Here is a 14,590-nt window from a genome sequence, read left to right on the forward strand (position 1 = left end):
GGTATCCGTTATCTGCGTAGAAGTAACAGTAACCACGAACGCCGTTCAAAATTTAAAATGTCTCCTTGAAGTACTGACACACTTACGAATATATCTATATGTAATGTGTCGATTTCTACGTGCAGTATTAATCTGACCACGTATCATTGATATGGAACTATCCCGAATTTATCTCTGTATATTTTAACTAGACTTATATATAAGAGTTTAATTAGAAATAAGGCAAATGTGTGTGAATAGGCGCAGAAATATGTTTTCACTCCAGAAACGTGTAATATACATGCCCATGTAGAAGTAAATGGGGAAAACTATTCTCATGTTGTCTTTTAACTATAGAAACAATACAGCAAACATTTTTTAGGTAAGAACTCATTTCAAATTACAATAGAAATTAATTATGTAATAATATCTCTTTTTGCCATATTTTCATTTGAGATTCAACTTTAAACTTATACATTTATGTAGTATGAATAATGTGTTAGGATTTGATTTAATAACAATGTCTGTAGAATGCAACATTATATGCTCGTTCCTTCAAAGTATCGTTATTATTATTTTACATAATAGTTTATAAACATGAATATTATTTTTTTTACTCGCAATGTTTATGCAATTCGTTTATGCATTGTCGCCCATATATAATGAAAACTGATATTATTATAATATTCTTCAGAGAGTTTTGGTGCGAGGGCTCATTACAACTTATATTAATTTCTTGACATCATAACTCTGAATCGTGTTATAATTATATAAATGAAAGAAAATCCATGTTACGTGATAGTTCACACCAATAAATGATGTTATTAAATGATTTTCTAGTATGTTGTTTTTTTACTGGTTAATCGTTCATACTATCGGAATTAGTTGTGATAGTGTACCAGAACGAATGCACTTCATTATTCGGGCGAATACCGTAGCAGAATTTCTATTTAAAAAACATTTCGTTTTCTTACGTTTTCATTTTTTGTTTTGATATGTTATGCAAAGATAGAATTACATTTCTTTTCGAAGAAGAAATCATTTATCAATGTTGTACTGAGTTTGATATAAACTCAGTGATAACATATAAGTATTAATTTTAGTAAATGCTGCACAATTTTTTTTAACTTTATGATTATTCATATTATTTAGTTTCTTAAATTATTTTAATAAAATACTTATACTTAACTCACAATGAAAGGTATCAAACGCGGAAATTCAAAAAATTATAAATCTTTGTATGTAAACAGAATAAGTCAAGCCTAATTGCAATTTTTTTTCGTGTCAAGTTTCTCTTTGAAGTGAAAGCACTCCTTGAAAAAATACAAATTTTTCTTTCCCGCGGATTATATTGAGAACGTTAAGAGATGGCAAAAAAAAGTTCTAACAAAAGATAAATTGTTTTTTCACGTTCATAAAATTGCAAAGTAAAATTTTTCAAAATACTTCCACTACTAACACTTTTTAAAAAATGTTATGCAACTTTATAGACATAAAAGAACTATCTACCTTTTGTTTAAACTTTTTTCCATTTTCAAAATAATCCACGGGAAAGAAAAATCTTCATTTTTCTCAAGGGGCGGTTTCACCCCTTCAAAGTGAAATTTGGCACGAAAAAACATTGCAATGTATTAGCCTTGGCTTACTCACACACAAAATTTCATAATTTTTTGAATTTCTGGGTTCAACACCTTTCCTTGTCAGATTCTGTATCTACAGAAACCATCGAAGAAAATTACAACATAGATTTTGCTTTAAATTGAGAAAATATATTGTTTGTGTAAAACATGAAGTGGTATCCCCAGTATCACTATCACTCAAGCCCAATAAACAATCGATGTTCTTTCCAAGGTAACGTTGGCATTGAGAATCACTCTCAGTATGTACCTCATGCCTTGTGGAATTTTCTCACTCGAATACGAAATCTGTGATATGTAAACTTAGATACTTAATTATCAAAGTGAATAGAAAAATATTCATAGAAATTGATTTGCGTCTTACTCATTTTAAACAGTGCATAAACATGTTTTAAAGCTTCTAATGATATAAAAATGTTTATCGCAGTATTCAGGAGAGCCTATAAAATCATTTCTATCGAGAATTGTTTCTACAGATTTTGAAGTAACGCGTACATAATTTTTAAAATAAAAAATTTCATCGGATTCTCGGAATTAAATTAATATATATGACGAAAAAAAACAATTTCCAAATTATTTAAAAATCTACAACAATTACTCATTGATACAAGAATTAGAATATAAAATACATTGTAATTTAATTTCTATCAAAAATATAAAAAAAAACGTAGCTTTAAGCCATACTTTTTTGTATTGTGATCTGATCAACTTTGCAGTTTAAGCAGAATTAAGATTCCCTCTTCTCCAAGCAGTTACAAACAAACATGAATCAGCATTATATAAGTATTTTGTATAAATCCTTCCGAGACAATACCGCTGCAGAGCACCACTAAACATTAGTATTATGACAAACCGTGTAGGGTCTGTTTTTACAAATATATGTATAGTGATATTAAATGTCAAGGATATTTGTAACTCAACCAAATAGAGTACATTGGAATACGTTTCCAAGGAGACACCGTCCACATCAGAAAAATAAAACAATGTTTATCAGACTATACCGCGTAACTTCGCAATCGTGGTACAATCAGGAGGGGAATTATCCAAATAAAAAACTAAGTAGAAAATATAGAATAACATTTTTCTTAATAGGAATTAACACGGCATAAGAAATAATTAAAATAATACTGGGCAGGAATCATCTAATATGATATACATATAAATTTATATATAAATTTTACTGTATGTATTTGACTTATTTTTTCATGTAAATAGATTATTATATTATTATGATGTAATAATATTTTTATATTACTGTATTATTCATGTAGATTGATATAGATAAACCATAGTGTCGATGCAGCTGACAACGGAAACGATGCAGATGGAAAAGACAATAGAGTAGCTCGATATAATGTTGAAGTTCAAGTATAGATAAATCGTGTGAATGATAAGCCGAGTATAATAAAGCTGCGTTCTCACTGAAGCAACAACGAGGCTTCGTTGTATCTTAATGTCGCATAAATCAAATGTTTCTAACCAATAGTAAATTATACAAATATCTTATCTATATTGAAGCAGATGATAAACTGCACCGATTGGAGAAACCAGATCGACATTTTTATTGCCACATGTTACCGAGTGTTTCCTATGCTTTTGTATCTATGCACACTGAATAGGGACAGATAAGAAACGACAGCTTTAAAAAAAAATATAAACATACATCATCAAAAAATTTCTCGTTATTCTTCGAATAAGAGTGAAGCTAACGATTCCATTAACACTCCGTTGTTCCCTTAAAATAGAATACACTTGACCCTCAATTTACGCGATACATTTTTATGCGGTTAATTATAATAGAACACCATTTACCTGATAGTTTTTATGCGCGATTTGTATTTACTAACATCGAATAAAATGTATTTTTATTTTCTGAAAATAAAAATATGGGCTATGTGAAATAAATATGTATTTCTAAAACTTATACCAGCTTTTCCTTCCAATGCTTTGTTTTCTCTTGTACCCGCAGACTCTATTTACGCGATTTTCAGTTGCCTAAAGCGAATGCACGTGCAACGAATTTTCACTATGATGCGGGACGTCGTCGACTTCTATAAGAATTGCTTTCACGTTTAAATAAATAAACAATTTAAATATATAAAATATTAATAAAATATTAAAAATATACTATTTGTACTATTATAAATAATACTATTATAAATAAAAGATTGTAGTATCTTTTATATTTACTTTCTTATTTATACATATAATGGATAAAGGAAAGGAAATTTTTATTAAATTAAATTTTTAGTTTTTTATTAAAGGATAAAGTTTCAAATGATCCATGATATACACTGAAATACGTATAACAAATATAATTGGGCGATACCAAGCACCCCTTCGATGTAGATATGAAAATTATTTTTTTCAATCACATGTCAAACAATTCAAATTTTCTTGGATCCATGTGATGCAAAAAGACTAAGAGAGCAATTACGGTGAAAGATCGTAAGTTTTGAATTTCTATTTTGTTAGGAAAATTTTTATGGTTTTGTAAGTTAAGCCAGCGTTCATCAATCGTTTAATACTTGCGGATCGTATGAGACAGGAGACGAATTTTACTAACCAGCTTATGGTTAAGACAAAAATAAAAATCAATGTATAATAGACAGTAATTTCTAGGCTGCGGATTTTTATGGATGTATGGGTAATTTAAAACAAATTGCACACAGTATGAGAAGATACACAAAATATGCAAAGTGTAGAGCTGTTTACAGTATTTGTTAGAAGAAACTATTTTTTATCATAATTTCATTTTTCTATTAAAACTCTGAATTTGTATAAAGATCTACAGTCTAATCATTTGTTTTCAGGAATATCCGTTGTTACAAAAAATGTCTTAAATGTAATTTTTTCTATTATATAAGGACGGTAATTTAGTGTACTTAGTTTGTCTCTAGGTGGCTATGTGTAGAAGATGTAAAAGTTACTACTATTTTTCAAATATAATCATGTAATTTTTGTTGCATCAATTGATGCAGGAAGTTATTCTCCATAGAACAGTAAAGTATTTATCTATTTATGTTAACAACCCGTCAAAACAGAAAAAGTTTCATTTGTGGCATTTTTTAAAATAACAAGTAGTTCCAGAAATAATTGCATTTGTAGATTAAAATGAAACATCCTATACATCACTTTCCTTTAAGTAAACACACTAGTAAAGTTATTTGGTTTTCTCTTAGAATATTCTACATATTATAGAAACACATTTATGAATAGGTGTTCCAAACAATTTCTATAATACCACTAATTGTACGGAATAAATCGATCGGAAACGATGTTCGTGCCTGGTACTGTCGTGGACGACGTGTAAAAAATATAGGGTACGTATAAGAGACGGAAGCGGTTGTCTGGGCGTTAAGCAGAGTCATGGCCAATGTTGGTAAAGCAAGGTCGGGCAAGTGCCTACTAATCATTTCTACTGTTATACGGAACCGAAATTTCATATTAAGGCCAATAATCATAATACAGTAATATAAAAATATTATTACATCATAATAATATAATAATCCATTTACATGAAAAAATAAGTCAAATACATACAGTAAAATTCATATATAAATTTATATGTATATCATATTAGATGATTCCTGCCCAGTATTATTTCAATTATTTCTTATGCCGTGTTAATTCCTATTAAGAAAAATGTTATTCTATATTTTCTACTTAGTTTTTTTATTCGGATAATTCCCCTCCTGATTGTACCACGATTGCGAAATTACGCGGTATAGTCTGATAAACATTGTTTTATTTTTCTGATGTGGACGGTGTCTCCTTGGAAACGAATTCCAATGTACTCTATTTGGTTGAGTTACAAATATCCTTGACATTTAATATCAGTATACTTGTATTTGTAAAAACAGATCTCACAAAGTTAGCCATAATAGCCATAAACGTATTTCCGTGTATTTGGCTAATTATGGCGTTTTTTCATCGTCTTAACCAATGTATCTTAATTATTTGCCCGTATGTCGTTACGAAGGTTCTTTTTTTATCGTAGACTGTTGCCAAGTTTCTTGCGTCGATCCAACCTGGCTCGTTTGCAAGGTTACTATGCAGCATATTGAATCTCGTTGAGGAACGTGTAAGTCGTGGTGCGTCCACATTGATGAATGCAGAATATATTTACACTAGAAATTACAAGAATCAAAAGTATAGAGGTATTAATGGACAAAAAGAAAGAACAATTTGAGAATTTTTCAATTTTTATTTAAAATGTGGTACAAATTAAATTTATTATGTAAATATATAATATCATACAGTATTTTTATTTGTATGACCCGATTTTATTTGAAGGAACGTATGAAATGGTACAATGCCACAAAATTTGCATCTCAATCCAGAATATTAGACAATAAATTATAAATAATAACGTTGAATATTTGTATCATCCTTTATATAATATGAACGTTTGCACTAACTTCAGAATATCGTGAAAGTATTAAAGTGAATGTTTTTAACGATCTCAGATGTCGAAGAGACGGATGGCATGGTTATTTATGCCCGTTTCTTTTCATGCCATTAATTTTGCTGTAAACGAACCATATTTTTAAATTTGTGTTTTATAAATAATGCTTTACAGAAACTTGTTATTATCTTTTCAGAATTTTAGAATTGTCATTTTAATAAGAAATAATATGTGTATTCACATATTAAACAGCAAGTTATTTAAAAGAGAACGATCGTGAAAAGCTTTCTGATAATTATTATGAAAATTTATAAAACAATTAAACATTACATATCTATACAAGTAAGAACTGACCGGAGTCCAGATCTATACAGCCCGTAGTCACGGCCCTGAATAGCCATGGCCAGCGTGTGATGGGCAGTGTGGCGCCAAAACTCTGTGCACGCGCTCTTCATGGAGATTTTCTTAACCTGTCCGAAAAAAACCGTTCTCAAGTTTTCTGCGAGGGGGTTTCTCGTCAGAAATGTCTGCAGAGTCCAATGGTGCATAGCAAGTTTGTGCCAGCCAACTCAGTTTTCATAGAAATGTAACAGGAGTGCGTACAAAATACGCGCATCTACCGTTTTTTAAATTTTGATTATCATTTACAAACATTTAATGATATGCAAAATTTAAAGTTTTTATATCTGCATATTCGGGCAACTCTCCTCTATTTTTTACGGCAAATTTTAACTGCCTATCATTTTTAGTTTTCACGTAACACTTGTTTCTCTGAAAAATTCGACTGTTTTCACAAAATCTACTTTTTTCGAAAACTGGATGTAACCCAGCAATTTGGTTTTCGGATTCGTATTTAGGACAACGGGCTCTATAAGGACAACCTAGTGGCTATTTCATAACAAAAATCTTGTTCCACAGTGTAATTATTGCAGAAGTGGGCGTCCTTATCTATTTTAATGACCCTGAAGTATGTTGTCAGTGTCATAATTTTATTTTATTGGCAAAAATATTTTTACCAAAATTTATATTAATATTATAGATTATTTGAAGCTTTGGTATAGATTTATATTAAATTGGACTTAGATTAAACTCCTATTTCAGTTTCCTAGTAAAAACACAAAGATTGATGCTTGTAATGATTAAGTTTATTGTTCAGTTTTATATTTGATATTACATAACAGGAAATATTTCAGCTATCGTATAAATAAATTTTCTATATGATGTTCAATTTACACTATCGTTTATTTTGCATGACAAATAACGTTTATTTTGCATAACAATCGTAAAAAGATACACCTAGCGTAAGGACATTCATTAATCTTTACTTACTTAATATTAATATATAGTGGACTTCTCAAGTTAGTAAGGAGAAATATAGTCATATCTGTCAGATTATGTACTCTTTATATGTATAGAATTCGTTAGCGTTGTTCACTTAAGAAAATCTGTTGAAAAAAGACATTATGTACTATTGTAATGTAGAATCTTCTTGTAAGTAACCGCAGCTCGACTTACATTTATGTCAAATTAAATTTATTTAACGTTAATCGGTTATCAAATCAAATTGATTATAAAACGTTGGAAATTGTTTTAATAAGTAGCACATTTTAAAAGATTATAAAAATTAAATCTTGTTCGAATAATGATAAATAAAATATATATGAAACGTTGAATTCTACCGCTGTAAATTACTTTAATTAATTTCTCTAAGAAGAAATACAAGTTTCCACTTAACAGCATTAAAAACAAATTGAGTGCAAGGAGTTAAAATAAACACTGGTAAAAATATTTTAGCGAATGCTCATGACTTGCTATTTGTAACAGGTACCAGTACATAAGTCATATATGTAAACAGAGATTTATTTGATAAACATCAGTTAATTATAAAAGAATATCTAACTTACTTAATTTTATATTGCATATTAAAAACTATAAAGTATTGACGTTTTTAAGTTGACGAACATTTTATACTATAACTTAATAAAAAATAACAGTGACAGTGAACAAACAATGTAAAGTACAATAGTTATGGTTTATGAAAAATAAAAAAACATTTCTAGATGGTTATTAATAAATTTTACATAAATTTATATGAAAAACGTGACTTTTAGCCCCACTCTGTTCTATTGAGTGACTCTCTCCTATATGAAATACATGTTCTGAATATTCAACTAGACAACACATTTCAAGGTCATTGAAACTGATAGAAACGTCCACTTTCCCGAGGATTTCCATCAGTTTTTTTTTTTTATAACGCTATCAATTTTTGGGAAATTTAATTTAAAGAAGAACATAATTTTATACTTAAAAAGTTTCTTTTTGCGTTTGCTAATTCCATCGCTAACTAAACATAGAAAATAGTACTTTCAGAATCACTGAAATTGAATGCAATTTTGAAAATAAAAATCTAGAATCTCGACTAATATTTTCATCGCTGAAACATTTACTGTTAAGTCCGGGAGACCAGTTAAGAGAAAGGGTAACTTTTGTTTGTAATAATGATATAGTTATGATAGTATTTATGATAAGAATGTTGATAGTGATAATAATAATGACAATACTAACCGCAATAACTAAAAATTAAATTTTATTGGATCTATTGAAAGTATCCATGTTTTCCCTAAACATTAAGATTCTCTTTTACGTTTTTGTAAAAACAATAGTAACATTGAGCTAAATAATAATATATTAATAACTTTGTATATTGTTAAGTATATGAAATTTATATTATCTATATCTTTTGTTTCAGATCAATATAAAAGAACCTGAATTAAAATGCCAAATCAGAAATGGATCACATTAAGAATATGTCTCTTTCTCTTTATCGGCACGACGAAACTTACAATCGGTACGTATTTTTGCCCATATTTTTATTAACACTAGGTTTACGGACATTTATTGTACACTTTATTCTATTGTTTTTCGAAACATTGATTTTCTGTAAACGCGTTCTGACGCGTTCCGTAAACTTATTGTTAAAGACTTTTCTCATCATTAGCATTAATTAACAAATTTTTTCTCTTCAACAAATACAACTTTTTCGCCCAAATTTTGTATGCACGTTTTGGTATTAGACGATATTCTAACAAATTATGATTGTCATTCGTACGCAGAATTTCCATCATATCTAGTGTAGTACTATGTTGGTAGATGGTTTAAATCAAAAAGGTAATATATACACCAGAGTCCATAGTTTACTCACTATTGATTTATTTCAGAAAAATTGTCCTAGAATAGGTAATTTTATATTTTTTTTAAATATTTCGAGACTACATTCATACATATTATAGTCTAAAGAATCTAAATGATTAAGGTTCAAAATGACATTCATTCGATGATTTCACGAAACTTGTCATTCGATATAAGACATTTCATTTTTTATGTTTTCACTTGCATTACATACAGTTTGTATTAATTCTCCGCGTGTTTCTGTACAGCCATTTTTGTACATCTTTGATTTCACGTATAATAACTCCGAAAAAAGAAAAGTCATAGTCACGTTTTAACATGTTGAATGCCGCACGATTTCGTACAGCAAAATATACAAAATGGAAGAAATATGATATTAAATCATTTGATTGAATAGCATTATTATAAATAATCGTCATTTTTCCGTAAAATTTGAAAGATTCTACAGAGCTACAAGGATGAAAGTATAAATGAAAATTTATAAATCATTTTTATTCAACAATTTCACTTTTTAATAATGTTGACTATGATTATAATGAAATAATCAAATAATCAGTTCATAAGTCATTGTTTTCAGTATTAGGTAACTTTCCAGGCTAACATCGTTGAGCTGTGACCTTAATTTACATTTGAGCAAATTCACGTTGCTAAACGTCTGTTTACAATAATATGTGGACCCGAATTTGTAACATATATTATTACAAGTATTAATTTGTGAATATTAAGTTGAATATTAAATTGAAATTATTTAAGGGTCAATTGAATTAGTTTCTTGATTGGGCTAATGAACCACAGATTTCAGATAAAAGAGTTACTATATAACAATAAGAGAATAGCCTTGATAGAGGATATCGGGAAACTCTTATACATCGATTGTAATAAACTTCAGTATACATGTAGAATATTTGAAAAGTATTTGATATATATTTTTATATAATTGCCTATATTCAAGCTTTTGAGCTGAAAGTAAGCCCCAAAATTTCGGATAAAAAAACTGCTTTATAAAATATTGCTAAGAAATACAAAATGATAGTTAGTTAAGCGTATCTCTCTAACTATTAGGAATCAAACTTTTGCTTGTATTAAACTTCCCTCAATATTTAAAATCGGATGTTCTTTTATACGTTGATCTACGTCTCTGTAAATATCCACAATTTGTTTTTTATTTATATAATATTATATTTTTACAAATATTTCCTTCATTATTTGTTAATATTATTTTATTTATTGTAAAATACCGTGAATATTTAAATTGGTAATATAGAAGAAAAATGTGTGCATTACTACGTACTATGAAATCTATATTTATAAATTCTCAATGAAAATAATTAATTAGTTTCACAAATATTCATTGAAAATACTCATCATTCCATCTCTTCGTTGGTATTTTTCGTTGTTCTACATGTGTATCCACTGTTACCGATGTCTGTTGGTCGACAGTGAATCTGAGTGAAAGGCTCGTTCCCCACTTAACTCAATCAGTAATGTCAAAACTTGTCCGAAAACATTACGCAGGTAGAAAGTACAAAGTTGAAATAAATTGATTTGGTGCAATCAATTTATTGGTATATGGGTCAATAGTTGAGGTTATGTACAGAACTATAGAATGAACAATTATTCACCTATATTTTGGGAAAGTAACGTTGTTCTCGAGATTTGTTATTTAAAACCTTTCAACTAAACAAAAATTAATTTTTTATTAGTAAATAAAGACGAAGGAATTTCAAAAATTAATAATTCACAGGCAAAGGGAAAGAAAAACAATTTTACAAAAGTCGTTTAGTAACGAAGAGAACTCGTCGCACTGACAGTTTATTGTAAAAGTGGTGAAGTGGTGAGACCACTGACAATAAATTTACCGAAGTCCTTATGCATTGATATACATATAGATAAATACAAAATGTAAATAACTTTTACACTGTCAGTCAAACGTTTGTGACTATTTAATATGTAATGTCACAAATTAAAAATGATCTATCTTATAAATATATAAACTAAAATAACAAAAACGATATATCTTTATATTTGACTAATACACATACGTTTATGTTCTTTTATTATACACAAAAATCCCCCAATAAACGTTGTTTACAAAACATCGAAGTTTTTCTTTTAACCGATGTATCAATCCCAAACTTTTGTCCGACAATGTATATGTTGATAACTGTCATACTTTTAGGTTGAAAAAGTGGAACCTTCTGGTTACCTTTAAGGGTAATTTTTATATCCTTAAAAAACGATTGAACACAACTGAAACATATCGTTATTTTTATATCAAATCACTCTGCAAACACATAAACTGTCATCCAAATTAACGAATTCGGATTTGTAGAGGTGCCTTAAAAGTCATGGTAGTGGTTGGCATTCCACTTATAACAATTATTCTATTAAATTTTCAATGTGAGCCAAAAAGTGTTTATACTTCGAAAAGGAAGAATTCCTTGGCCAATATTTGTATGGCCTGTTTTTATCTTTACGAGCAACAGAGTACAATACTGAAATTTGACTATCTGTTTCGATATCTGGTCTTTTTATTCAGAATTACCTATCAAACATACTGAGAAAGATGTGTAGTGACTCTTAGGACACCCTACACGAGTAGCAGCATAGCTGTATGAAATACCCCGTCACTATTCTAAAATTTTTGTTTCACTATATTTTCCGAATTGAAAAACGTCATGAATGTATAGACACCCACAATTTGGTTTTGTAGACAAAGCATACTGCCATTCAAGCGCTTGAATCACTTTATCATCTCAAATCAAATAATCTATTCCTTAGTCGAATAAATATTTTTCTGTGAATAATTATTATATTGTCGAATGACATTGTCATGGAAGTAACAAGTAAATAACTAAATGTATTTGTCTCGTTGAAAACTAATAGTAATATTATAATTTCAAGTAATGAAGCATATTTCAAAATTCGATACGTCGATATAGATTACATTATAGCACTACTTTCGTTGGTAACGGCTAATCATTTCTGCTGAAAATGGAGCGAAACACTTGAAACCCCTTAACCTCTTTTTGCAGAGAAAGTATACTTGGAATTTGCATTCGGTCCGATGATTCTGTTTATAATTGTGTGTTATGCGATCAGACAAGAGACGATTATTATCAAACACTTCAACCGTAACAGAGAAATTATGGAATTTATTCTGATATCTGCTACGAGTACGTATATAGCGTGTCCCATTTAATTTCCGCAGGCAAATATCTCGAAACGTATGGAAAATATACATCAGATTTGTCCGGCATCCTGTTTAATCAAACCACAAAATTCAATAACGCAATAAATATTTGATTGTATATTACAAAATACATCAACACGATGTATGCACTCTTTGAACACTAATACAAGAGTGAAGAGTAACGCATAATTCATGTTTCTTTTACACAACAATCGTAACGAAATAATCAATAATTTTATCAGCCGGCGTTGATAAGACATCATTTTTAGCGAAAATCATAGAATAACAAAGAAGTCACGATCACTTATATTTGAAATAGAACTTGAACTTGAATTTGAATTTGAACTTAAATTGGAACTTTAAAATATTAAAAATGGAATCTCATATATAGTTTTCACTATATATTATTATTGGCATCAAATTGTTTCTAAAATACTATTTTCGATAGTATTTTTGAGTTTTTATAAGCCTTATTGAAAAGAAAAGTGGCATAATAACTGTTTCGTTTCAACGTTACATAAAAATTAGAGGCATGCCACGGACGTGTATTGCGTTATTCGCTTTATGTGCGCTGCTACTGAATCCAAATCAACTTTAAATTGTTATATACCTGCCAAGTAAATTATATTGTGACATCTTTCGCGTGGAATCTTGTCACGTCATATTGCGAATGCGACCCGTGATGTTTTTGCAAACGCTAGAACCTCTTTAATCGCGAAAGAAATTCTAGTATTTCATTATACAATTAGCAACTTAAATATAATACTGTGCACCTAATTTCTCTTTGCATGGATGAAGTCTCAATCAGCCAGTTAATATCGACGAACATCAACCATTCAAATAAATTTCATGACATTGAAAGAAATATTAATCTAATGAAAGAATGAAATAAAAACGATTATATTCGCCACTAGATAGTAGATTCTTTCTTCATAAATTATTACTTATTTCAACTGTCGTCTTATTCGTAATTTCAGTGAAAAATGTAACCTAGAAGTGCGACTAATTATGAAACATTAGATATCCCAACGAATAGCTTTATAGGTCGCTACCAAGAAGCTTCAGCTTAAGTTAAAAAATTAATTTATTAGTAATTTATCAAATTATCACAGTAGTCTGCTGTAATTATTTTAAAAAATTCGCTTTAAGACAATCTAAATAAAGCGTCAATGCAAGTGTACGAAAATCTGTTAACAGTGGAAAAAGTTTGTTATTTTTTATGATTAATTATTGCAATAATTATAACGACGAATTTTTACATTTTAACGTTAGATTTGTGGACATTCACTATACAGTTCATTCTGATGTTCTTAGAAAAACTGTTATTCGTTATTAGTATCCATTAGTAATTCCAAATACATAACTTATAGACTGCAAAATTCATGCATTTATAAATTTTAATGGAGGTTTAATAGATAGTTTCATATAGATCAGATTAATCTAACATAGTATCTATTTTGTTTGCAACCAAATGAGATTCTCAATGGAAAGTTTAGGTTTTCAATTAATTTCAGTAACTGATAAGGAAATTGAAAGTTGTAATTTGCTTAATGATTCACAATATTATAACAAGTCTTCCACTACAATAAGATAAAGTGAATGTATACTTCCTTTTTTCTGTATAGGAAATCCCATCCGAGACGAGAGGTTGAAGAGAGAAGCGGAAATAGCTGCAACCAATTGGACTCAACTTGCAGATGAATGGTTCGCTGCCAGAGCAAAGGCTGCGGAAAATTTCGATGTTACCATTTTGCCATTCACTGATACACTCAGAGATTTACCACCAACCGTAGAAACTGTTGTCATTAATGGTACCAGCCCTGACCAACTTGAACGGGTATTACTATTATTTATGATTATTTAAAAATAATTATTCTCTTTTCTTGTTGTATTTCCCTTTAACGTCTGTATTCTTATATTTACGTATGTGATCTTTTCTAAAAACTCATTTTTAATAAGACGAATGCAACATTGAAAATGTATTTCTTGTAAAAACAAAATAAAGAGAAATTTAAAAAGGAACATACTATTGTTACACGTATACGCGTAATATTATATCATCCAGTTGCAATTAACATTGTTGTAGTAAATCGATTTGCTGAAATATTGCACTTACATATTATACATACACTTCTTTCTTGCACTCTCTAGATTGTTATCAGTTTTATGTAAAGTACGCGTACG

General features: G+C 29.2%; 1 protein-coding gene across 6 annotated transcripts in view; it reads left to right on the plus strand.

The window, feature by feature from the left end:
* LOC116433303 (sphingomyelin phosphodiesterase) overlaps positions 1 to 14,590 on the plus strand; it is a 100,765-nt gene that overhangs the window by 51,610 nt on the left and 34,565 nt on the right. For 5 of the 6 annotated variants that reach the window (XM_031991376.2, XM_031991558.2, XM_031991301.2 and 2 more), the window contains exons 2-3: positions 8,774 to 8,872; positions 14,032 to 14,243. In XM_031991376.2, coding sequence (XP_031847236.1) covers positions 8,800 to 8,872; positions 14,032 to 14,243 — 285 coding nt within the window. In that variant the 5' untranslated portion in view covers positions 8,774 to 8,799. Of the gene's footprint in view, positions 1 to 8,598; positions 8,610 to 8,773; positions 8,873 to 14,031; positions 14,244 to 14,590 lie in introns of those variants that run through there. The other variant, XM_076370734.1, reaches the window with a different exon arrangement.

Source organism: Nomia melanderi, chromosome 1 (genome assembly GCF_051020985.1).
Source record: "Nomia melanderi isolate GNS246 chromosome 1, iyNomMela1, whole genome shotgun sequence".
Taxonomy (NCBI): Eukaryota; Metazoa; Arthropoda; class Insecta; order Hymenoptera; family Halictidae; genus Nomia; species Nomia melanderi.